Source organism: Sinocyclocheilus grahami, unplaced genomic scaffold, assembly GCF_001515645.1.
Source record: "Sinocyclocheilus grahami isolate Dianchi unplaced genomic scaffold, SAMN03320097.WGS_v1.1 scaffold777.1, whole genome shotgun sequence".
Lineage (NCBI taxonomy): Eukaryota > Metazoa > Chordata > Actinopteri > Cypriniformes > Cyprinidae > Sinocyclocheilus > Sinocyclocheilus grahami.
In genome coordinates this window covers 108,108-135,044 of record NW_015505956.1, presented here as the reverse complement: position 1 = coordinate 135,044, position 26,937 = coordinate 108,108, and the positions used below count along the sequence as shown (strand labels likewise).

Here is a 26,937-nt window from a genome sequence, read left to right as displayed (position 1 = left end):
GCTTTTTTCCGGAAAATTTTCTGGTGGCTACTCCGATAGGACTTATGCGAAATAACTCAAAAGGTGGAGAATCGAAAGGGCCAATCATGAATCCAGAATCTAATTCTTTTTTGATGAGGGCTTCGACTGTGTTGGGTTCAGCTATTGCAGATTGTAGGTTATTGCAGATAATGCTAGAACTGGGTATACTTTCCAAACCGGGGTCAAAACCTTCTTTCAAACCTGAAAGAAGGAATTGAGTGAAATTTTTGTCTGGATAGTCTTCCAATTCACTAGCTAGAGAAGGAATGATAACAGGAGAAGCAAGGTACTTTTGAAACTTTTTATTGAGGTTAGCCGACGAGCGGCGAACAGGGCAAATGGATCGTGCATGGGCGCCACCACAGAAATTGCAGACGTGGAGGAAGCGGCATCGGTGTCTGGTGCAGCCTGAAGTGTTGAAACTATTACAGACTTGTCTGCCTGAAACTGAAGTGAAGATCTGGTCACGATTGCTTCTTGAGCGAGGGGTGTATGACGTGGATTTTGGAGCTTGGGACGACACTGGCTTGGTTGGAGGATCGGGGTTGGTTAGGGGACATTCTGCGGTTGGATGAACGATGGACCTGCAGATGGCGCAGGAGAGGCTTCGAACGCCTAAGAAAACTCGGTTGTACAGTTCGAGGTCTAGGGCTCCCCAATATGGGCACTGGTTCCAGTGGGTGACCCAGGCTGCGCATTTGGCTGAAAACAGCTTATGGTATGTATAAAAATGACTGCCTCCGAATGAGAGACTGAGCTCTGCTATGATGGAGAGGTAGTCATTTAGTTCCCTGCGTCTCTTGGGAAATGAAGCGCAAATAACTTCCGTGTATCTGCCAAAGGCTATGCAGAATTCTGCCAGTGTGAGAACACGTTTTGATGGGGGTATGGAATTTTTTAGATTGATGGTCAAAGGGCCAAAGTCAAAAGAGTGAAGGCAACCTCACACTAGGATCCACTCTCTGAGGAAGAGGTGAAAAAAAAGTTACCGACTGTGAAGATGTTGCGCATGGGTTATCCAGAAAAGAATTGAAAGGAGGTGGAGAAGCAAAAGGAGGGACGGAAGAGTAAGATGGGATAAATAGGTCTTGCCTGGGTAGTGGAGTACCCTGCAAATGAGTATTCGTGAGTGCTGAAGGAACGGAGGAACTGCTTTTTGCGGCTGCTGTTGTTGGCCGGGCGGAAAGGCCAGCGGACACGGAAGTGTGAGCGGCTCTAGTTTTTTCCCCTCTGATCTTTGCCGCGGCCTCAGGATTAGCGCGCTGAGAATGATTGCGTTCAGAACGCCGAGCAGGGAGAGAAACGGAAATGGATGAGGACTGAGTCTTCTTTTTTGGAGAAGTTGCGGAGTTTGTTGGAATGCTGGAGCTGTTATTGGAGTTAGTGAGTATATCGTAGAGTTGAGCTTTTGAAGAACTGCGGGAGAAATTAAGTCCGGAGTTTGAGAGGGCTTGACGTAGGCTGTTGACGGACCATTTTTGAATGGGTGGAATCGGAGGAATGATGGCCGTGGAATGAAGAGATGGACGAGGCACAGTAACCGCTGGAGATCTTGAAGGTGGAGGGGAGAGTAGTCTTCTGGTGCGTGGTTTGTATGAGCGCTGGATCTTTCTACCGGATGGTTTGTATGAGCGCTAGATCTTTCTACCGGAACGCTCAGAGGGAGACTCTTTGTTTGGATCCGTGTGATCCGGTGATTTGCGCGTTGCCACTGATGGTGTCTCGGGACAGGAGAAAAGTTCGTCATCGGACGGGAACAGTTGGAGGTCCGGTGAGCCTGACATGGTTTGTGCAACTCGACCGGAAGATGCTGGAACAGCTGCGACTGGAGAGAGGTAAGCAGCTGCTTATATACTCTGGCTGTTGATTGAAAGATTAGATGGGCTCGCTCCTCCCTAACTTACATTAAGGAACTTCATATAATTTTCTCCCTCATCATCCAGCTCTTTGTCACAAAATAAGATTAATATTACATCTTCAGCAGTAAAAAACTGGTTTCTTCTTATGGTTGACCTACCTGGCTTACATGTGGTGTCAGCCATTTTGACTCAAGTACTATCCACAGGCTTTAGCCACAGTACATTTCTCAGTGCCAAAGGGGCGTAAGTGCAGCCTTTTTGGCTCCAACTGGTTTAGTATGTTCAGGGTTAAGTCTTTTGGTTTCTAATGAATAACTCCAAAATTATTAAGAATTCACTTGTGTCCTTTTGGCAGTAGAAAGAGTTCATCAAGAGCTTTCATTTTATATATCTCCATTTCGCCCAAAATGTCACTTACGCCCTTCTGGTTCTCACCCCTCGATAAATACATACATGTTTCCCAGAAGACAAAATAAGGACAATTTACCCCGCTCATCCAACTTAAAAAGTTTACATCCCCCGGCTCTTAATGCATCGTGTTTCCTTCTTGAGCATCAGTAAATGTTTTCACCTTTTGTAATTGTTATGTATGAGTCCCTCAATTGTCCTCAGAGTGAAAAGATGGATCTCAAAATCATACAGTCACTGCTGGAAAGGGTTCAGATAGGCAGAAGATGCTGGAAAACCAAAGAATGTGCAGAAGCTGGAGGATTTTTCTGAAGAACAACAGGCAGAACTGCTCAGGACCAACACGGGACTCATGAACAACTATCATAAAACATAAAAACAGTCATGGATCATCCAGGAAATTACACACAGTATTAAGATTTAAGGGTATGTCAACTTTTGAATAGGGTCATTTTTAATAATAAAGTTATTTTGTCTTGTGGAGTATATATGAACATCCATTATGTGAAATAGCTTATTCAAGACAGTACTAAATAAAAAATAACATGCAATTTTCATGATCTGTTACGTACTGAGACATAACAGTTGTGATTTGTTCTATGTGCTTTGTGGTGCTTTGTCTACTGCTACCATTCGCATGCAGGTGATTGGGTCCACTTGTTGCTGATTTGCTGCCCATTTACCTCAGCTCCGCTGATTGGCTGCAGCCAGGAGAAAGCCAGCATATAAAGCCAGCACTGCCTCACAACAAGCTGAGAGGGAGAGGGATGCAGATTGTAACCTGTCACATGGACTACTTTTCTCTGGCTCCAGATAACGTTATTATGTCTGTTGTTATTTAGTGCTAACCATTGGTGCTACTGTGGGTTTAGTTGGAGACTTGTAAGTTTGTTTAGAATAAGTATTTTGTAAGGAACCTTATAGGGAGGTGGGTGCCTTTTTTCTTTAATTGCTTTTCTCCTGGTTATTTGGGTAGTCAAGGGGATAGGGAAGTTCATTCTGTTATTTATTTTCTTTTGGTTTGTGTAGGTAAGTTATGGTTAACGGAGTTAGAAGTCTTTTTGTTTGTGTTGGCCTTTGCCCCCTCCTGAAGCTTATGTTTCCTTATCTTTTTGTTATGATTTGATAAAAAGTTAAATATTTTCTTTTGTTTGGCGGTGTGTTATTGGGGCTGGAGACAAGAGGTCCCTGTGCTTTCTCTCTCCAAAAATGTGTTACTGCTAGGTCCGTTACCTCTAGACTAAAAGGGCTAGCATGTAAAATTTATTAACATTTTGCATATTCTGCAAGGGTAATGTAAACTTATGTGCACAACTGTATGTGTATATATATATATATATATATATACACACACACAGTGGTACTTAAAAGTCTGTGAATCCTTTAGAATTTTATGTATTCCTGCATAAATATAACCCCAAAAAGATAATCAGATCTTTATAAAAAAAAAAAATTTTTTTAATTTATTCTAGAAAATGATCCAGTATTACCTATCTGTGAGTGGCAAAAGTATGTGAATCTCTAGAATTAGCAATTAATTTGAAGGTAGAATTAGGCTACGTTTACACGACAACAATGTAGTTAAAAACTGAAAAGTTTTTCCCTTGCATTTTTCAAAAGGTTCACATATACATGACAACGTTTCAAAACAATTTGCGTTTACACATATCCGCGAAAATGGCCAAAAACACTGTATTACGTATGCCACGCCAGTAGTTGGTGCTGTCACCTTGTTAATAAACAGTACCTGTAGGGAAGTGACGATTAGTTGTATATGCTGTTGGTTGTAATATTGGTGAAGTAATTCCACACTTTGCTGAAGAAGCGTTAGCAAACTCTTGAGCAGCAACAACAGTACCATGTACTCTGCCATTGTTGTAAATGTTTGTTCACGCTTGCCTTCAAAATCGACACGTACTGCGCATGTCTACATACCTAACATGTACTACGCACGCGCATGACGTCACAGTTTTCAAAGATTCACATTTTGGGTGTTCACACGGAAACGATACCGGTGGCGTTTTCAAAAACTTGCACTTTGAAACCCATTTTCAAAAATATGCGTTTTCAGTCCCCAAAACGCCATTGTCGTGTAAACGAACAGGCAAAACGAATAAAAAGTTTCCCCTTTTTTGGCTGAAAACGTTGTGTAAATGGCCCCTGACTCCATCTATTCAGAGGTGTTTGAGATGACTATCTGGTGTCAATACCTGCCCTGCTTTATTTAAAGAACAGGGATCTATCAAAGTCTGATCATGTTTGTGGAAGTGAATCATGGCACAAACAAAGGAGATCTCTCTCAACAAAGAGTTGTTGTTGCTCATCAGGCTGGAAAAGAACCAGAATAGAACCAGAAACTCATGTAATATGTGCTAAGGTTTTGTCACCACTTGTAAAGTGTCCCTTTTACAATCCGATCTATAGCTACATGCTCTAATGCATTACTGTAAGAAAGTTATTTTCTACAATTATGATAATTTGTCAGCTCTTAAAAAGAGTTAATTATTATGAGTAAGCTACGAGCTAGGTAGCAAGCAAGGATCTTTTTGGCAATAGAGTTGACACGGAAATTATATGACACCAGACAATTGAGTATTTATAAATGAAACCTGAAATTTATTGGCTATTCTAGATTACATAAACTTAAGCTAAAACACACAATACACACATAGTTTCAGAGGAAGGAAAGTCTGTTAATGGAGTTCTGAGTTTCATAGTTCTACCTCGTTTTCACGAGTGATGGAAATTCACCTTAAGAATTCACAAAGCAGCGAATCTAAATTCACCAGTTCAGATTAGATTATAGAGTTGTTGTTTACTTGCGTTCTGCTGGTTGATAGCTGAGGTGACTCTGATCAGGCTGGAAAAGAACCAGAATAGAACCAGAAACTCATGTAATATGTGCTAAGGTTTTGTCACCACTTGTAAAGTGTCCCTTTTACAATCCGATCTATAGCTACATGCTCTAATGCATTACTGTAAGAAAGTTATTTTCTGTGGCCACGAAAATATCCTTTCTTAGATTTGATGCGAAATGATACTGAATGTTCACTGGACGAACAGATTAGTTGACTGTAATATTAATTTGGAAGGGTCCTTCGGTCACTCTCAGGTCAGACCTGAGCATTTGCTGGAGAATCTCCTGCGGGACAGGGAGCTATAAAATTGTCTCTTTTGTTGATCGGGTTTTAGCAATTTATCATTCAAAGGGTCAGGGGTATCCCTATCTACTCCTTGCAAGCCCGTAAAACGCTTTTAAGCACTGTGAAAGTACTGTCTTCTTTGGCATTTCTTGAGAGATAGCCAAACAGTCCAGGAAATGTTTCACCTTCCCTGACCCTGCATGAGTTTGCATCTGCATCTGTTGGCTGGGAGTCCTTCGATTTGTCCCGATGGAATGTGAGGGTTTGATGCGTGTCTCCATCCTGTAGGTGGGTCTGTTGTGAGACATAGATCCTACAACACACACACTGTAACAGATTTTATGCATGCAGACAAGCAAATGGACTTTACCTTGACTACAGCTGTACATCCAGTCTCTTCAGCCATCCACCAGGGTTGAGCACGAAGCCCTGGGACATTATACAGAGATCTCTGCCATACAGAGGCAAAGTGACCTTGCCGATGCCCTGCCTCATACCAGTCATAGGCCTAAACACATGCAAAAACACCAACTTTTTTTTCTCTGTAAATTCCTGTTTTAATCGTACTCTTACTTTCATCTTACACTCTTGTCTCCTGTTCTCTGTAAAGCATCCCCAAGATGAAAGTAAAACCTTCCGTCATCAGTTCCTGGCTCTCCAGACTCCAAACCTTCCTAAGCACACACAAATATGGATAAAATATTTAATTAATTGTATGTGTGTGTGACTGGAAGGTATGTGCTGTGCATTTCTGTCCATAAAATTAAAATTACCCTCAGGTACGGTATGCTCTCTGCAATCTTGTTTTCGGATTTAAGTATGAACCCGTAATGCACTTTAGCAAATCCATCATGTGGGGCACGACCTAAAACCTGAAGAGGAATTTCAAAAAGGGGAAAATTAGCAATCCACATCACATTGCTAAACATAATAACAACATAATAGCGATATCCTACCTCCTCATATATTAGTTTTGCACCCTTGTGCCACTCCCAAGTCATTCTTTAGGCTGATGTCTTCTGGGAAAATCTGAACTAGATCCCCGTGTACGACCTGCACAGGAACAAGACAAAGGAGCATCTTTTGGCAATGTTCTCATATTGTTATGGACAAATGGTTTTGCCTAAGGTTCTGTTTTAGGGTTAAGGCTGGTCTATTGCAATAATAACCAAATGCTAACATTTACTTAAGTGTAGTGCTGGCAAAAAAGTGACATCCTGATGATAGGCTGATGTTGGTGTTGCCAGGGCTTGTTAGGCAGGGTGTTCTGAGTGGTTGTCAGCAGCTGCTCAAAAGTTCTGGCTGCGTACTGGCCAAGTAAAAAGAGCCCTTCTTCAGGTCTCTAAGATATAAGTCTAAGGGACGCAAGGCTTGACAGTGATGTTAGATGTAAACTGTATTTAGGAGCAGGGTTGGGGAGTAAAGGAATACATGTAACGGCGTTACGTAATCAGGATACAAAAATCTAGTAACTGTAATCCGTTACAGTTACATTAAAAAAACAAAAAAAAATTTGAAAAAGTATTCAGATTACAGTTACATTTTGTAAAAAGTGGGAATACTATGAGGATTACATTTGTTTCATTTAAAATGAAATAAATGAGTATTTTGACATAACGCTATTTAGCGCTGCATAGTTCCTGGTTCTGTTGACACATGTTGACTCACAAGCCGTTTGGTGGTGCATGCGCAAATAACACCCGACTACAATTATTTTCCTCAAACGCGGGATGACTGAGACGCTGCTACAGTAAATTAATTACGTTGCTTCCTGCTGTGAAAAACGTTTTCATGTCTGGAAATTTCACAGTTATTTTGTTTTTTAAAGAGGATAAAGAAAATAACATAGTTGTACAGCGTAAGCTATGCATGAAGATTCTTGCTTTAACAAAGGCTACTCAACCAACTTGAACATTTGCAGGTACGAGTCTGACTAGCTTGGAAATCATCATGTTAGCTAAAATTTAGTGTTTGTTAGTGATTTAAAATTCCATGATGGTGTGCATGACTGCAGTTGTAAGTTTTCAAGTGGAAAATGAGCCTGAAAATTTAGAAATTAACATGAGAGTCCCCACACCCCGGATCAGACAGTGAAAGAAAGATAATTTCGACATGTAGGCTTATTTTAAAGTAGACTAATATGTATATGGTGTAAATTGTTTAATGTTGTGTATAAACTATATTTATTTTTACTTGTACATGTTAAAGAAATATAATAATAATAATAATAATAAAACTGTAATACTAAATTGTATAGCCACTAGATGTCTGCATAGTCTTTTATATAAATATACAGCCTGTAATATATAGATGGTGAAACAAGACACAATTTTTAATAGTTTCAAATAGTTTTTACTGTAGTTTTTATTAGTTTTCATTTGAAAGTAATAGTTAAATAAAAGTACTTAGATATTGCTTTTTTGACTTATTTACATATGTAACTTGAAGTAATCCAAAAGTAATCCGATTACATTACTTTTATATTGTGGTACTTGGTTTAAATTACAGAATACTTTTTAAATGAAGTAATTTGTAACTGTAACAGAATACATTTTAAAAGTAACCCTCCCAACCCTGTTTAGGAGCATATGTGTGAATAAAGTCCCATGGGTCTTTAAAAAGTCTAAGAAAATTGTATTCATAAAAAGGTCATAAAATGCACAAATAGCATAACAAATGTATTAATAATATTTTTAAGAGGTCTTAAAGTTTGGGATGGAAAAACAGGAATTGCGATACAGTCTACTGTGATTAACTTTAAAAGGCTACGATTTTATTAAATAAATGCGAACACTGCACATTTAAAATCGAAACATGGCGCTGTTGCGTGTTCTACAGGCTCACGCTCAGAGCAGTTCACAATCAATGAATATTGCACATTTATGCCATGCAATTGATTATGATCGACTGTTGATGAATTATGAATGGTGTTTACATTGCAATATGTTGTAGATGATTGTAAGAGTGTATATTTTATCTCCCTCATCTTTTTAAATGAGTAGCCAGCAATAAAAAAAGCACATACATTTCAAAATAATAGTCCTTGGGAAAAAAGTAAGCATCAAGCCCTGATGGGGCTGAGTTTAATATTTAGTTTAAAGGTTACATCGGATGCAAAATTCACTTTTACATGGTGTTTGCATATAAATGTATCTTAGCAGTGTGTGGACACAACCACCCTACAATGCTAAAAATCCATTCACTCCTTTTTTATCCCCAAAAAACCTGAACAGTCTCAATTATCAAGCCAATTTGATCGCCCACGACCGCTGACGGACTGTCCCATATTAGCATATTTCCACCCTCAGCCAGTTGTATGCTGTTCGCCATTTTCTCTGTGCTCAAGCAGCTGTAGCGGCAACAATGTCTCGTAAGCAATGCAGGTGTTTTGTAGTTGGATGTAAAAGTGAACTAAGTGTCTTAATTTTCTCCCGACATCAGAGCCACTGAGGACACTCAGTGGATTAGTTTTGCTTTTGATGGTAACGCATCACCAAATACACCGAAAAATGGAAGAGAGGGGTGGGGTGAGCAGTAGCTCATTAGCATTTAAAGAGACATGCATGTGAAGAGAGCTGTTTTTGACAAGGTAAAAAGGATGTTGTTTTACATGGTCATTGAGGAGTTTTAACCAAAGTGTGATACAGACATTTCATGAAGACTCTAAAGAATCATACCAACTTGTGGAAAATGGGCATCCGATGTACCCTTTAATATTTAGGGTTAAGGGCTCTGAAAAATGTTCCCTTTAAGAATAAGTAGTGGTCCTTGCTAGGGCATCAATATTACTAATTTTTTAATTACATTTTTATTTTTATTTTACAGCAGTCAATGAGACGTCACCATAATTCTACAGCTACATTAACTTGTATACCTAAGAACTGTTGTCTCTCTGCACGTCTCTTTAATGTGGCTTTGATTAGGTCAGGTGGTACGTCTGGGAGCTCGGCTACTTCTCTGTATGTGTTCACTGCCTTCAGGAGCATCTCATTACTGTGAATTTTCTCTGCCAAATCATCTTCTGCCTGGACACATACCACACATCTCAGAAAAAACAACAACTATTTTGTTAAGGATTTTTTACTGAAGCCAAATAATGAGAGTGACCATGATGATAACTTTAATGATTATGTGTTACCTGGGCTTTGCCGTATCGGCATCTCGGACTTTGTGGGAATTTCTGGACAAGAGCTTCAAAAGCACGGAGAGATTCCTCAAATTTTCCCTGAAAAAAAAAAGAATGTTTTTTTATATATATATATAATTAAAAAAAATACTGTCTGCAAAATTTTACAAAAACATTTAATTCCTCTGGTAATATACTAAAAACAAATTTTTACAGTATAGATTTGTACCTCATTGCGTAATTTCTCTGCAGCATTGATCTCAGATTTGATCGTTTTGTCAAATTTATTAAGAAGTTTTGGTTTCTTCTTTTTTGCTGCAAAAGAATTTACCACAGCATCAGACTTACAGTAACTTAAAGGGGTCATATGATGCGATTTTGAGTTTTCCTTTCTCTTTGGAGTGTTACAAGCTGTTCGTGAATAGATAAGATCCCTAAAGTTGCAAAGACTAAACTAAAGTCTCAAACCCAAAGAGATATTCTTTATAAAATTTAAGACTCATCCGCGAGTTTATAATGGGTTTTAATGTTTTTGTTTTGCCAGGACATGGCATCACAGTATGGTAAGGGACGTAACATTTCCATCACACACTTGAGGTCTTCGGCCAATCACAACGCACTGGATAGCTGGCCAATCAGAGCACACCTCACTTTTCAGACCAATGAGCATTGTAAAAATCTACGCGTTTCAGAAAGGCGGGGCATAGAGGAGAAACAATAATGTACAGTATGTGAAAAATAATGTGTTTTTTTTTTTACCTTAAACTGCATAAACACATTTCATTACACCAAATACACAAAATAATGTTATTTTTAGCAACATCATATGACCCCTTTAAAAGAACTTAATAAATCAAAGACGAAGTGTGTAATATTTGTTTATTTGTATAGTGCTTTTCACAACAAGTATCTATTTAAAAAATAAATGAATAAATAAATAAACATAAGCAGAAACAAAAAAATAGGTTGATTTTCCCCAAAAAGTGTGCTGGCTGTGGTTGTGTGGTGCTATCAGAACATTGTTCTGTTTGTTTAAACAGAACTGTATTAAAGCATACGCAAGCTCAACATACCTTCTTTTTCTTCTTTGGACTCTACTGAGGGTTCTTCTTTGAATTATGTTGTCTCAGTAATTGATTCAGGTGTGGAGACTGATGTAGGCACAGGTTGAGTTGCAGGTGGCAACTCTGGTGAAATTTGGTTTGCAGGTCTTGATTCCTCTGTTTTGAACTCTAATGAAGGTTCAGCATCAGATGCAGACCCATGTGGAGAGTGTGATGTGGATTCTTTTCAGGACACATATAATGTACTTTAGCTTATAAATATAATAAAAAAGTACACATTACATAAATTATGCATAAGTATTTTAGTAAAATATTTCTCTTACCTTTGTTTTCACCAGGTAGAGTTTCTACATGCATTCTGCAAGTCTGAAATGCCACAAATGACAACAAAATTAAAAGAAAGAAAGAAAGAACATCATTCACACTTCTGTACATTTAAAACATACTATAGAACAACTACAGCAACTACATAAATTAGAGATTTGAAGACTAATGCAGAATTCAAACTAGCACTGAACAATTTCATTTAACAAAATAAATAGTTGAGTTGTTACAAACTTTGCAAAATGCTGCATTATATTCAAGCACATTAAGATACTCAGGAACCCTAATGGCTAGAAACAAAATGAAATTTCTGTCTTCATTTACAGTTTCATTTCTGCCTTTTCCATCATATTTGCTTTGGTAAATATATATAGGAATTAATTAGTCTAGATGTTTTATTTTTTTCACGAACTGACCTTTATCTTCTCCTCGCAACATCCAAACTTTACAAAAATTGAAACATATAGACGCATAAAAATTACTCCGGGGTGCTACAACCGGAAGTCATTACTAAAGCATTAACCATATGATCAGTGCAGTTGAAAATTGGTATTCACCTTCTTTGTGGGATGTTGTAACATATGCTCTAATAAAACTTGAAAAAAGGTTGATTTGGACAAAAAGCAGTGAACTTATTAGACCTGAGAATAATTTGAAAACAAAAATCACAACGATTTTACAGACGAAGTTTTATATAATGCAGTTTTTCCTCAGAAACACAAGTATCTGAGATTATATACATGCAACCCTGCTCTGTATCAATATGAATCTTTTAAAGCTAAAATGCAAAAAAAAAAAATATATAGACATTCTGAGGACATGCACCAAGTCACATTAAACTATGCCAACAGGGGGTGCTACATCAACAACAAAAATGCTCGTAACAAACGAGCTGTATGGTCATTCAAGCTGAAAATGGCTATGTGGTGTCTTTGGAGGAGATTGTAACTAATTATTAAATTTGCATTAGTAACTTGCATTTAAAAAAAAAAAAAAAAAAAAAAACCTGTCCACCAGGAGCCAATCAAACTTCAGCAGCTTATTAAGTCATGTTTGAATGGCTGACTGATATGATATTTGGTACATATGCAGAATGATTCTAGATTAAGCTGTGTATTAAATTTGGTGCAAATCAGCCACAAGGTGGCACTGTAAATAAGAATAAGACATCCAATAACTCTGGAACCATAAAGGTCAAATTTAGTTTCACCTTTGAATCAGTTGATCATGCATATTCCACAAAGAAAAATAAAAAAACCTTTCCCGTCATTTCAAGTTACCTAATTTTTACATTAACCTACTCTTTAAAACTCACCCTAGGCCGTTTATTTGAGTCACACAAAATCAGGCATTTACCATATTGAGGCACTTATAAAAGTTAACAGAAGAATTATTATTTGTGAAGATATGGGCCAATATATTTTTGGATGGCGCATAATGACTAATTGTCATATCTTGTGAATGCAATGTCCAAACTTATCTTGGAACACATGGTCAACACTAAGGAAACATGCCCAAATTTAAGGAATTTCTAATGCTTTGGGGGCTAACAGCAATTGATACTGTATTTTTGTAATAAATACATGAATATAAATAAATTCTAGCATTTCTACCAAAGAAAACAGCAGAAATGAAAGCCATAATACTAATACTGTCAGAAAATGTGAAATCCTTTAAAGTCTCAGAGATTAAAATCTGTGCAAATGGTTCAATATATTGACTTTAATTAACCAATACATACAAATCATTCATTAGTTTAATATTGTTTAATACAACTTATTTGCAAAAAAAATCTGTGTTCGTGAAGGCTTTAGGTAATTAAATATTACTTACATTTTCTCAACTCTGGCCCTCAAGGTCCGCTTTCCTGTAGATTTTTGCTACATCATTGATCAAACCGACCTGCCTGTCACTTTCTAGTAATCCCTGAAGACCTAGCTTGTTCAGGTTTATTTGGTTAAAGTTGGAGTTTAGACTCTCCAGGAACGGGGACCAGGGACGTGCACACGTAGACATCAAAGGGGGCTTGAGCACCTGCCCTTTTTCTTCCTCGAGAGAAAGTGCCCTTTTTTCTGGGGAGTGTTTTTTTTTAATTTTTTATAAATGAATATATTTATATATGTGCGCATGTGTGTGTATCTGTTTGCGCACAGCTTTCCCTGTCAAGGGACTGTCGAGTTCCGACTTTTTTTTTCGCGAGAGAAAATTTCCCTTTTGGGGGGGGGGGGGGGTCATAAATTAATATATGTATATATGTGCACGTGTGTGTGTGTGTTTCTGTTTGCGCACAGCTTTCCCCGTCAAACTAATAAAAAATAAAAATATCAGGTCGGGTCGGGAAATATTGAGACTCTGTCGAGTTCCGATGCCTTTCAGCAGTGTAGCACACATTGATCGGCCCATGTACATCACAGACAGGCAGAGAGCGCAGAAGTGAAGCCCTCCTTCCCTTTCCAGTTGTGTTTGTCTTGCTGTGGAGGTGATTGATGATGAACAAAATACTAATACAGAGTTCACACTGCACGATTTTCAAACTCGTCGGATCGCCATTGTTTTCACACTGCGTGACTATCTGGGGTAGCATTCAGTTGCTGCTGTGTTCACATTGCACGATGGATCGGCGACAGGGAGTTTCACACTGCATGACTTTACAATAGGAAGAATCACCGACAGCTCGGTCTGGTCCGCAAACTACGTTTCACAACAAAACACACACGAGAAGTGATAAGGAAATAACGCGAGAACCCGCGTGTGTCAGACCGGAGTTCTCGAGCAAGATTGTAATTATTAAAAAATATATATATATATAGCTCACAAATTGTCTGTGAGCTGATTTCCAGCTACAAGGAGAAAAAGAAAAACAGATTATGCAGGAAGGAGATGCGGGGGACCGGGATTGGGTGTTCTGCAAAGAGAGTTGGAGGTAAATAATTTTGCAGTAACTGTTATGCTGATGTTGTGGCTGGGGAAGCAAAAGTTTGTGCCGGGGGACCGGGATTGGGTGTTCTGCAAAGAGAGTTGGAGGTAAATAATTTTGCAGTAACTGTTATGCTGATGTTGTGGCTGGTCAAGCAAATGTTTGTGCTTGTTTCTGTATGATATAATTCTTCATATATCTATTAAAATACTGATATTCTGGTCTATAACTCCTCCCTGAACTTCCCTCTGCCCTGTATCTTGGTCTCTCATTGGCTGTTGGTCATCGCCGATGTAGTTTTCAGTCAGAAATCATTGCACACAGCGTGATTGTGAATCGCCGACAGCTCCAGATATTTAGCATGCCAAATATTTCACGGGCGTCGGCGACGTGTCGGCGATTTCCTCAGATCGCGTCTTTGATAATTCATACTGCGTGAGCACCGATTTGCCTCCGATTTCGGGCATTTGTCTGCGATTTCGCAACACCTGTCAGCGAGTGAAAAATCGGGCTAAAATCGTGCAGTGTGAACTCGGCATAAGGCAATAGGAAGTCTAGTAGTTTAGACCAGTGCGCGTTCTTTCACTGCATGATTCAGTTTATTAAAATGCATATAGAATGATCACAAAATTCAAGATATGGGGGCAGAAATGTATATATGTATATCATTTCATATAGTTAATCAGTATCACGCGAAGACTGACGTTTTTTCCACCAAAAACCAGCATGATTAAAAATGTGATATTGATTGTAAACAGCAGTTCAATAAACAATAATTTAATATTAAGATATTTACGTTTTAGACACAATATTGACTGGTTTTGCTCTATTTTGCCAACAAATATAATTCCAATTTGCATCTCTGAGCAACATGAAGGTGTTTCGTTCCTGAATGAATCAACCGTTTAAATGATTCGGTTCAATCGCAATGACGTGCTGACACCTACTGGCAGTTTTAATTTCACATTTAAAGTATATTTTCATTTTTTTTTTATAATTTCAAATATCAGTATTCAACATTTTATGTTTAAAATATCAAAACAGTATTAATGCATTTGTAACTACAGGTTAAAACATTAATGTCCTGCATTAAACAGTGTGTAAATGCATCTAAATGCCCCTTCTAATGCAGCTTCTGTGTTTTCACTGCATTGCAAAGATTACTTTTGTCAATACTAATTTAATTTGCTTGGTAACAGCCCAAATTACTTATTCTAATTGACTGATTCAATTTAAGAATTTGACTGAAAAGATGATGCACACTTTAGAAATGGCTTTATTACGGTAAAAATGCCCATAAAAGGTAAAAATCAATTTAAACTTATTGGAAAAGATTCATTTCTATCACTGCTGTGAACTGATCATCACACAGAATATGCAGAATATCAAAAACTTTAGGAGTTAGCTGTCCACGGTTGTCCTTAAGATATCAGCACACACACTCAGCAAGATATCATCTAATTATCATTTTCGATAAAATCCCAGAAAATATTGAGATATATTTTTTTGTCAATATCGCACACCCCTGATATATTTAACATTTTGATTAGAAAAAAATCACTTTTTTCCACTTGAGCCCCTGCCCCTCAAAATGTCTGTGCACGTCCCTGCCGGGGACCTTGAGGGAAAGATGTGAGAACCCCTGTCCTAATGACAGAAAAATGCATTTGTCTAGTTGCCAGACACAACTAAATGTATTTCTGTCTAATTAAAACAAATAGACCATGTTATATGTTTCTTTTTACATAATACATAGAATAAAACTTCGTAATAATAATACTTACAGATATTAAAGAATCATATTTGAAAAGAGACATGGCTATTGTGTCACCATATCCATACCGTCTACATGAGCCACTGGTGCTTGGACCTTGATATTTACTGCCTGCAGCTAGATACTTGCAGAGTCACAGCACCAACTACTGGTAAAAAGATATGAAAAATTGATATTTTTGATTGCAACTTCTGAACAGTTTTATACTTTGTATCTTGCACCAAATCAAAAAAATAAATAAATAGAGTTAAACGATGTTGGTTATTTTGAGCACCAGCCATTTTTGTCACAGAGTATAACAATAACAAATATGAGAATACAACTGCTCATCACAGTACTATAGTTTGGAAAATACTGTGGCATCGCCGGTATTTTGAGGCTTGGCCAGCAATGGACCCCTAGTCTGTCATGGCATGAGGAACTGCTTCTACCATTTCCTTACCTCTTTCTCCTAAGGGGTTCTCGGTTGATGCCACTGTAACAGGCTTCTCAGTCAGACCTGTATGAATGTTGAGCAAAATCAGACACAATCCCAGCAGGAGAAAAAAAAAAACTCACAAGGACAGTTTTTTTCTGCCATGGAATTCTACAAAAAGTACCATAGAAAATTAGAGTATTGCCATCATGCAACATATAAATAAAATTAATATTCATCTTGGGTCAATAAGAATACAAATAAACTTATCAATGCACACACAATGTATTAACCAGACCAAGTATAATTTAAATAAGGGTGGGAGGGACTGAGGCAGTTACCTATATACTTTTTTAGAACATGTAACTACACACTTTAGTTTCAGTGAACATATTTGATAAACCATTTCAATAAATATATTAGCAAATAAAATTTACATCACTTTTAAAAAAGTACTTTGTCTTATCCTAGTCAAATATGCACAATAAGATATGGTATTTCGCATGTTGAAAAGCATTGCTGTTTGTTGAAACAGTCAGACACGTAACACGACTAGTTTGAGTAATGGCAGATGGGACAATTGCTCGGAAGGCTTTTTAATATTTTTATTTTTATTTATTTTTCAGAAACCTATCTAGAAACATTACTTTTGTCTGTTTGGTAGCACTAGTGGTAAAGAAACACACTTCAACTTCAACACACTAACAACATTCTACTATATAATTATTGTTATATGATGAACATAATTAAACCTTAAAATGTTTCACACACACAAAAAAAAATGTTTCATACAATAATACATTGGTTATCCATCAAAGAACTCATAAGATCACTAATACTATAGACAAAATTAACCCAAAATGTAAACACGTACATAAAGCAACTATCAGTTAAAATATATATTTATATAATTTTGCAGACACTGTCTGATCTGAAAATTTTGTTTCAAATAATAAAAAAAAAGTTTAAAGACAGTAGGTTAGACATACACTAGTCTAACAGCTGCTATATAAATATAAGCAAATGTTAAAAACTTGATCCTCATTGTAGCTGCATAGCTTCACTTCCTGAACTTGGAGAGCAATATTATTTCTTCAAAAGCTCTTTCACTGGCTCAGAAAAAGCAGAACTGATGCTTAATCAGCACTCATAATCTGATATGCACTTTTGTTCACACTGCACCCAAGTATAATTAGTTTTTCAAATATGACCTTTTTGGACAGACTGTCTGCACTCATTTTGCAAGTAATCAGATGAAATGTCAGTGTGAATAGAGTTGAAAAAAAAATCTGCTCATCTTCGTTATGAAATGAAAGTGTTTTACACATTCATGTACATACAATGTTTAAAACCACTCACTCATCTGCTCATTCAAAAATCGCTACAATCAATGTCACAGTTCACTATATGAACAAATGCAGGCACATCTGTACACACTACCATGTTGTGACATATGCCATGTTGCAAATGAAAAACAAAGACTGAAATATAATGATCTTTCAGATTGAAGTGCAATTTCAAAACTTCTAATTATTACTGCATTTCAAGTCACTAAATGGATTTAAATTAGCAGCACCATTATATAACCCCTTTTTTGTTATGTGATTTTGTGAGCAGTCATTGAGGCTCCCAAGTCAAGTTTACACCTGGCATTAACTTGTTCTGTATACACATAGTATCTGAATATTGTTTCTCTTGACTGCATTTATGCCTTCATTCCAGTTTCCAGTGTGATCAGAATTTTTTTTTTAAATAACAGGAAATTGTACAGTGTTCGATTATCTCCAAAACAGATGAACGTGCCAACATTTTATTACCTTGGCTGTTGTACATATTGAGACATCACCAAATCAGAAGCTTAATGATGTGTTACATATAATAAAATAAAGTACCACTACACTACAAGTCTTTGAGCTCTTCAATCGAATGTCTTGACGTGTTTCATGGGACTCGTTCCAGAGCACTCCACAATGCAAGAGCAATGGTGAGCTACTAAGCAAGTTTGACAACATCAGGAAAACAATACATATTCAGCTGGTCATGTGATGCAAACATGAAAATGTATTTGTTCGGCCGATATTATAGCCAATATATAACTATTTAAAGGGTTAGTTCACCCAAAAATGTAAATGCTGTCATTAATTACTCACCCTCCTGTTGTTCTAAACCTGTAAGACCTTCGTTCATCTACCATGTGCGTGTGGCGGCGCCGGCGCTGACCCAGATCCGGCGTGATGACGTCATTACACCGGATCTGGGTCAGCGCCACCACACGCTCGCATCATGGTACTGTCGTGAACGCGCGTCCACAAGTGATGCAGTAGAGATGAAAATGTGGAATAAAGTCATTATTTTTGTTTTCTTTGTGCAAAAAAGTATTCTCGTAGCTTCGTAACTTTACATTTGAACCACTGATGTCACACGGACTACTTTGTCGATCATCTTGGTACTTGTCTGGACCTTGAATGTGGTAGTTACCTTGCTGTCTATGGGAGGGTTCGAGAGCCCTCAGATTTCATCAAAAATATCTTAAATTGTGTTCCGAAGATGAACAAAGGTCTTACCCTTATGTTGTTCCAAACCCGTGAGTAATTACTGACAGAATTTTAATTTTTGGGTGAACTAACCCTTTAATTATCTGCATCAGGTGTTAGTTTTTCTGTTTGGCTGATAAGTGTCAGAACTAGGTCTTAATTAGTTTACGGTTTTAACAGCACTTATCTTGTTATTATACTAAAGAACAAAGTTAAATCTGCCATCGGCCACCTTGCTCTCTAAGGTATCAGCATTGGCCATCAAAAGAATCCATATCGGTTAATACTGATAGTATCGACAGTATTTGTACAAATAATTATGTATTAATCAACTGCCCTGTAATCATAATTCATAAGAATAAATGTTCTTGGTGTTTTACTGTTTTTACGGGTGTATTAGTGTTTTAGTTGGAAACCGCAGTGAATTGTATGTATAGCTACTCTTTTTTTTGGGCGGGGAAGATAATGTCCCAGAATATGTGGAGTGGTGACTGGGTTGCTTTTTTCCTTACTGAAGTCGCCTGCAAGATCATTGTACTCTCTGAAAATGGGCATCTGGGACTCATTGCTCTCTATACTGGTTAAGAAAACAGATAAGGAAAATGTGCAATTACACGTTCATTCAAAGGGGTCAAAAGTCTACCCTAAACCAGGCCACTACCAAACTTTTGTGGTTTGAGAGATCCGATCACTATCTGATAATGCAACTTGGGTGTATTTATTTCACTTGGCTTTTACTAAGGTCACAATTGTCATTCGATCCCCGAAAACATATTAATGCCATGTGTAAAGGAGCCCTAATTAGTGTATAATCTTTTTAAGATATCCTTAAAAAAGTAGTTCTGTACAGTACAAGCTACAAACAAAGAGCTGCTTACTAAATTGAAGCTAAGAGTATACACTTTATAAACACATAACTTTTAATTGATATTTAATTTCGCAACTAGAGCAGTTTCTATCTGGCACGAAAAAATAGTATAATAAATATGAATAAATATTCACAGAGTAAAATTATTAAAACACACTAATGTATATAACTCACTAAATATTTTTTTAAATGCAGTCTGGAATTCTGTGCAGGCTAAATCACTTATTGCAGAGGGTTTCAACTCTGTTCCTGGAGTCCCCTACACATTTTGAATGTGTCCCATTTCAGATCTTGGTGTCTTCTAATGAGACCTGAATGATGACCTGAATTCATGGTGTGTTTGATTAAAGAGAAATGCAAAATGTGAATGGTTGGAGAGGGCTCCAGGAACAGGGTTTAAAAACACTGGCTTGTTGGATCTAAGAAATCATGTTTATTTACATGAAACATCCAAGCGAACCAATACACTCAGTCAAACTTCCCAACACAGTGAGTTGACAGTTGGGTTATTACCTCCTTCACTCAGCTGTGCCATGGGACCAACAGCAATGTAGTGTTTTGTTACACTACACCACTACTTGTTTGAAAAAAGTAGCTTGTTAGCGTTTTGAACAGCTGAATATTGTCACACTACTGAAAAAAAATGTGTTGTATTTTTAGTTATTTACTATGCAGGGCTGTTCCTAGTAAATGCCTTATGAGTTTTTATTTCCAAACCTCTTAAATCAAATCTCACAGTTATGGCAGTTTACTATTATTTCTTGATATTTTTTTAGAAGATTTAAGTAAACCACGAGTAGATATTTTCTCTTCTTTGGTATTTTTTTCATCAGCTGATTCTTTTTCATTTTCTGATTGATCAACTTTTTGTCCATGAGCTTTTTTATTTAATTTTGCCTCTTTTTCTTCTTTGTAATTGTTCACATTTTTTCTTTCCTTCTTTAAATCTTTCTCTGTTTGCCCCTTTGATGCACTCTCTTTTACTTTGTTAAGCCTTTCTTTCTCAACTTTCTCTTTATCCAGACTTCCCTTTTCTGCATTTTGTTTGGCCAGTCTTTCCTTTTCCACTCTCTCTTTCTCCATCCTTTCTTTTTCTGCTATCACTTTAGCCAATCTTTCTTTTTCTGATTTTTCTTTAGCGAGTCTCTCTTTTTCTGCCTTTTCTTTCTCAAGTCTTTCTTTTTCTGCTCTTTCTTTAGCCAGTCTCTCTTTTTCTGCCTTTTCTTTCTCAAGTCTTTCTTTTTGTGCTATCCCTTTAGCCAATCGTTCTTTTTCTGCTTTTTCTTTAGCGAGTCTCTCTTTTTCTGCCTTTTCTTTCTCAAGTCTTTCTTTTTCTGCTCTTTCTTTAGCCAATATTTCTTTTTCTGCTCTTTCTTTAGCAAGTCTCTCTTTTTCTGCCTTTTCTTTGGCCAATCTTTCTTTTTCTGCTTTCTCTTTCTCCAGTCTTTCTTTGTCCGCTTTTTCTTTAGCCAGTCTTTCTTTTTCTGCCTTTTCTTTCTCAAGTCTTTCTTTTTCTGCGCTTTCTTTAGCCAATCTTTCTTTTTCTGCTTTTCCTTTAGCGAGTCTCTCTTTTTCTGCCTTTTCTTTCTCAAGTCTTTCTTTTTCTGCTTTTTCTTTAGCGAGTCTCTCTTTTTCGGCCTTTTCTTTCTCAAGTCTTTCCTTTTCTGCTTTTTCTTTAGCAAGTCTCTCTTTTTCTGTCTTTTCTTTGGCCAATCTTACTTTTTCTGCTTTCTCTTTCTCCAGTCTTTCTTTGTCTGCTTTTTCTTTAGCCAGTCTTTCTTTTTCTGCCTTTTGTTTCTCAAGTCTTTCTTTTTCTGCTTTTTCTTTAGCCAATCTTTCTTTCTCTGCTTTCTCTTTCTCCAATCTTTCTTTTTCCACTTTTTCTTTAGCCAGTTGTTCTTTTTCTGCACTCTCTTTCCCCAGTTTTTCCTTTTCAGCCTTTTCTTTAACAAGTCTCTCTTTTTCTGCCTTGTCTTTGGCCAGTCTTTCCTGTTCTGCTTTTTCCTTAGCCATTTTTTCTTTTTCTGCCCTCTCTTTCTCCAGTTTTTCTTTCTCCGCTTTTTCTTTAGCCAATCTTTCCTTTTCTGCTTTTTCTTTAGCCAATCTTTCCTTTTCTGATTTCTCTTTCTCCATCCTTTCTTTTACTGTTTTTTCTTTGGTCAGTTTTTCTTGTTCCACTCTTTCTCTCTCTGCTTTCTCCTTGGCTAGTTTCTCCTCTTGTTCTCTTTGTATTCGTTCCTCTTGAAGCTTAACTTCTGCCTCTTCTTTGACTTTTTTGGCAGCAAAAGCAGCTTGTCTCTCCTCTTCCTCTTGAGCCAAAACACTATGGACCTCAGCAAGGGCTAGTTTGGCAATCTTTTTGGCTTCAATCTTCTCATGAATAATTCGTAGCTGCTCCTTCAGAGCTGCTTTCAGCTTTCGGCCAATATCCTTGGTAGGATGTTCTGAGAATGAGTGGGACAAAAATTCACATCTCAGAAGGCTCATCATTCATGTCCCATGCAAACACATATATTATATGACTGAGCTATCTTAGGTGACTGAATAACTGTCTACCTTTCATAATTCATGAGTGAGGAAAATTCACATTCAGTTCTTTTATTTAGATTTAAGATTTTGCGATGTTCAGTTTATTGTGCATTTTATAATATACAGTCATGGCCAAAAGTTTTGGCAGTGACACATTTTGTGTTTTGCAAAGTTTTCTGCTTAAACTGTTGTGGTGTTCATTCACAAAAAAGCGAATTTCACAGTTTTTTTATCCTGACACAAAATGACCAGCTAACATTAATTGATTAATCATATCAGCAGCACGTGAAAGTGTGAATGAGTACCAGTCAGGTGAAATCACTGTCATACTAATTAGATTGATTGCTATGAAAGGAGGGAAGAAGCGCTTCCAATCATTGTGTTCTTGTTACCAATGGTTACCGCCAAAGAAACATGCAATCATCATCGCTTTGCATCAAAATGGCCTCACATGCAGAATATTGCACCTGAAAAACCATTTACTGGATCATCAAGAACTTCAAGGAGAGAGGTTCGACTGCAGTGAAGAAGTCTTCAGGACGTCCCAGAGTGTCCAGCAAGCACCAGGACCATCTCCTCCTGAGGAGTCAGCTATGGAATCGTGTCACCAGCAGTGCAGAGCTTTCTCAGGAATGGCAGCAGGTTGGTGTGAGAGCATCTGCACGCACAGTGAGGCAAAGACTTTTGGACAACGGCCTGGTGTAAAGAAGGGTAGCAAAGAAGCCACTTCTCTCCAAGAAAAATGTCAAGGGTAAACTGAAATTCTGCAGGAAGTACAAGGATTGGACAGCAGAAGACTGGTGCAAAGTTATTTTCTCTGATGAATCTCCCTCCCGACTGTTTGGGACATCTGGAAAATCTATTTTTCGGAGAAGGAAAGGTGAACTCTACCATGAGTCCTATGTTGTGTCAACAGTGAAGCATCCTGAGACTATTCGTGTATGGGGTTGCTTTTCAACCAAGGGAGTGGGCTCTCTTATAATTCTGCCCCAGAACACTGCCATGAATAAAGAACGGTATAAAAACGTCCTGCAAGAATGACTTCTTCCAACGATCCATGAGAAATTTGGTGATGAACTGTGCATTTTCCAGCATGATGGCGCACCATTTCACAAAGCAAGAATGATAAAGAAGTGGCTCGTAGATTATTACATTAAAATTTTGGATCCATGGCCAGGCAACTCCCCGGATCTCAATCCCATAGAGAACCTGTGGTCAGTCCTCAAAAGGCGAGTGGACAAGCAGAAGCCCACAAATTATGATTAACTCTAAGAACTAATAAGGCAAGAATGGATTGCCATCAGTCAGGATTTGACCCAGAAGCTAATATGCAGCATGCCAGAGCGAATTACAGAGACTATTAAGAACAAGGGTCAACACTGTAAATATTGACTCATTATATTTTTGCCAATAAAAGCCTTTAAAACTTATGATATGCTTATCATTGTTTTTCAGTATACCATAGAAACATGTGGGAAAATAATCTACAAATACTGAAGCAGCAACACTTTGCAAAACACAAAATATATGTCACTGACAAAACTTTTGGCCATGACTGTATTATTTATCTGTAATTTTAGTTCAAGCCTGTAATGTTTTATTGATTAAGTGACCGTTTGAAAAACAAAGACTCTAATTGTTTTCATTCAAGCATCTGATGAAAATGCATTGTTGTGCAATTGATGTCCCTTATTTTAAAGCACATGTTAATGTAAGACATTATGTGCTGCACACGCACACACACACATAGTTTGTATGTATTTATATTTACAAACATAAGTATAATGTATTCTGCAGGGAAAAAAAGTCATGCAGGTTTTGGAACAACATGAGGTTGAGTAAAATATGACCGTATTATTTTTGAGTGTCACTGAAGCTAATTTATTATGCTACTAACTCCATAACTCATGCTAAGTACCTCTGTCTTTTTTAAGCCCCACTTCTTTAGGTCTCTCATCTGCATTGAAAGAGGGGCAAACAGAAGTTAGAAGAATGAATGACCTGGATTAAGAAAAAGATGTGTAATTGTTGCAACTGCCAAGTTAGAGAACACATGCTCTACTAAAATAGCAATCCAATGTCCGGCACAAACACCTTTAGCTGAATATTAAAACATAATTGAAAAATAAAATAAATAAATTAAGAATGCTGGTTAAGAGATAGCAATGAATCATATCAGATGCCATTAGTTCATTCAATAGATACATTTTAAAGGATTAGTTCACACAAAAATGGAAATTCTGTCATCATTCATTCACCCTCATGTCAATCTGTTGACACAAATGAAGATATTTTCAATATTTCCTTTCAATGTTTACAAAGAATTTTCCTTAAGTTTGTTTTTCCCCCTTAGTATACAAATAGCATTTTCTGGAGGGGAGAAAATAAGAAGAATGATAAATTGACCCTCACAAATGCACATGCACAGACAGGTAACACTGACTATCACCAGACGATGTCATCCACAGCAATTAAACACTGTAAAAAAAAATTAGAAACTTCTAGAACTTTTAGAAAATGATTCTTGTCAGAAGACGTAATCCCGTGGTTGTGATGTTATTGGATTTCAGAAGGGGCAAAATAACGGTCTGCATCAACTAGTGAGATCACTGGAATTGGGTAAAGAACTGGCCAATGCATTATTAAAACCTAGAAGGTGAATCAACTTTTTGTTCACTATACGTCATGTAAGAACTGTAGTCAGAAAAAAAATCTTGATCGTGATTAGAGATCACCCAAAAGCTTGATGTTTCATTAAAACAAAAAAAAAAAAACTGAGACTAAACAGATGTGTGCCCACAAGAATGTCACTTGTTAGTGAAGTTAATCATTCAAATAAAAAAAATTCTAGGGAGCCTAAAGAATTGACTGTGGAACATTGGTCAGGAAAGTCCCACAGGAAAGTCACTTGTTAGTGAAGTTAATCATAACAAAAAAGAAGAAATAAAATTAGCCTAAAGAATTGTGTGGAGCATTGGTCAGGTCTAGCCTCTGCAATGTTATGTGGCAGTAAAATGAAGTCAGCTGAGTACTTATATGTACTAAATGACCATCCCATGACAACACTCACATATTACAGAACAACAATGCTAAAATTCATCTGGCTCAAATTGTTAAAGAGGGGTTCAGGAAGCACAAGGAATAATTTCTACACATGAACTGGGCACCACAGATTCCTCACTTTAACTGCACTCAAATACTTTGGGATGTGCTCGGGAAGACTTTATGGAGTGATTTGACTCTTCAGTCATCAATACAATATTTCAGTGAAAACATTTAGGCAGCTCTGGAGAGAAATAAAGGTTGTCAAAACACTGCCACAACTAATGTGAGCCGTAATCATATTAGCTAATTTGAAACATCTTGATTTCGATCTACCGTTTTTGCTGAAATTTAGCTGTCTTCTGTTGGATGCCTTTCACACTCACGGATTAAGAATAAAAGAGAAATTATTGAGATATAAACACTGAGCAATGTGCATACATGGAGCACATAATATGGTAAGCGTAAACTCAAAAGCATGCTTGACATGAGCACCAATGAGGTTTGTTTGTCAAGCTAGCATGGTTGAGCTTCTGTATACACATTGAATAATGTTTGTGAAATTTTTCGACTTTCAAAATGATGAGAGAATATTAAAAATATATTTATTTGTATTCAGAACATGAAAGCTGAGTAGTGATGTACAATATTAGATTTTTGACAATGAATCGGTTATTATCAGTTATTGTTATTGGTAAAATCCACTATCGGTCGATAATGTCAAATGTCAATTCAGGGGGGGGGGGGGGGGGAGAATCACATTATGAAATAAATGTAAAATGTCTTTTTAATTGTTGGCCACAATTTCTGCCAGCCCTAGAAATTCTTAGGAATAAAATATCTCTGAAGTATATTCCCATTCATATTTACTTTTTTTTTTGCACACCAGGGTGACTAGGAGTATGAAAGTGTCTAGCCATGACTTCCTGTTCTACATGATTATAAATATGAGGAACACAAAAGCCAAATTTCCTTAATCATCTATTACAAGTAGTAAACCCAAAGAATATAGTTCTGATGTGCAGAACAAGATTGTCGAGCTTCACAAAATAGAAAGTGGCTGTCAGAAAATAGCTTAATCATTGAAAATTCCCATTTCCACCATCAAGGCAATAATGTTCCAACTATGTCCTAATCAACTAAAGATGTTACAAATCTGGCTCGAAGAGGATGTGTGTCTATATCTTCCTAATGCATGATGATGAGGAGAGTTTGAGTGGACAAAGACTCTCCAAGGATCACAGCTGGAGAATTGCAGAAATTAGTTGAGTCTTGGGGTCAGAAAGTCTAAAAAAATTAAAAAAAAAGCAAACAGCCCCTACAACACATACATCTTGTTTGGGAGGGTTTCAAGAAAAATCCTCTTTGTCCATCAGGACAATGATCCAAAACAAACATCAAAATCAACACAAAAATGTGTTGCAGCCCCAACATGGAGCTGGAAACTGAAGGGTCTAGAGTGATTCTGTATGAAGGAATGGTCACTGATCTCTTGACTGGTGTTCTCCAAACTCTTCAGGCATCATAGGAGAAAACTCAGAGCTGTTATCTTGGTAAAAGGACATTACAATAGTTAGGTGCCAATGATTGTTGCCAACATGAACTAAAGAAAAACATTTCATTATGAGACTTTCTCCCCACTTTCAATTGTTTTACTTCAATGATAGGTTAGAATTTTGTGCATTTTTTGAATAAAAGATCAAAAGGATAAACGATGCAGATTTATTTTTACAGCCACCTTTGGTCATATTTTCCAAGGGTGCCAATATTAGTGGAGGGCACTGTACATTACATACATACACATATACATATATATATATATATATATATATATATATAATACCAATACTGTTTCAGTATTGAATTTCAATACAGAATTTCACATTTCTCAATAACAAAAAGCTAATATGCTT

At 37.1% G+C, this 26,937-nt stretch overlaps 1 protein-coding gene and 1 pseudogene across 1 annotated transcript in view; both read right to left on the bottom strand.

Moving 5' to 3' along the window:
• Positions 1–19,988, bottom strand: part of LOC107561527 (aspartyl/asparaginyl beta-hydroxylase-like) — a 24,044-nt pseudogene extending 4,056 nt beyond the window's left edge.
• LOC107561526 (calponin homology domain-containing protein DDB_G0272472-like) overlaps positions 19,612–26,937 on the bottom strand; it is a 22,537-nt gene continuing 15,211 nt past the window's right edge. The window contains exons 5-6 of the mRNA XM_016245990.1: positions 23,901–23,939; positions 19,612–21,897 (exon numbers count right to left, since the gene is read on the bottom strand). Coding sequence (XP_016101476.1) covers positions 20,192–21,897; positions 23,901–23,939 — 1,745 coding nt within the window. The 3' untranslated portion in view covers positions 19,612–20,191. The remainder of the gene's footprint in view (positions 21,898–23,900; positions 23,940–26,937) is intronic.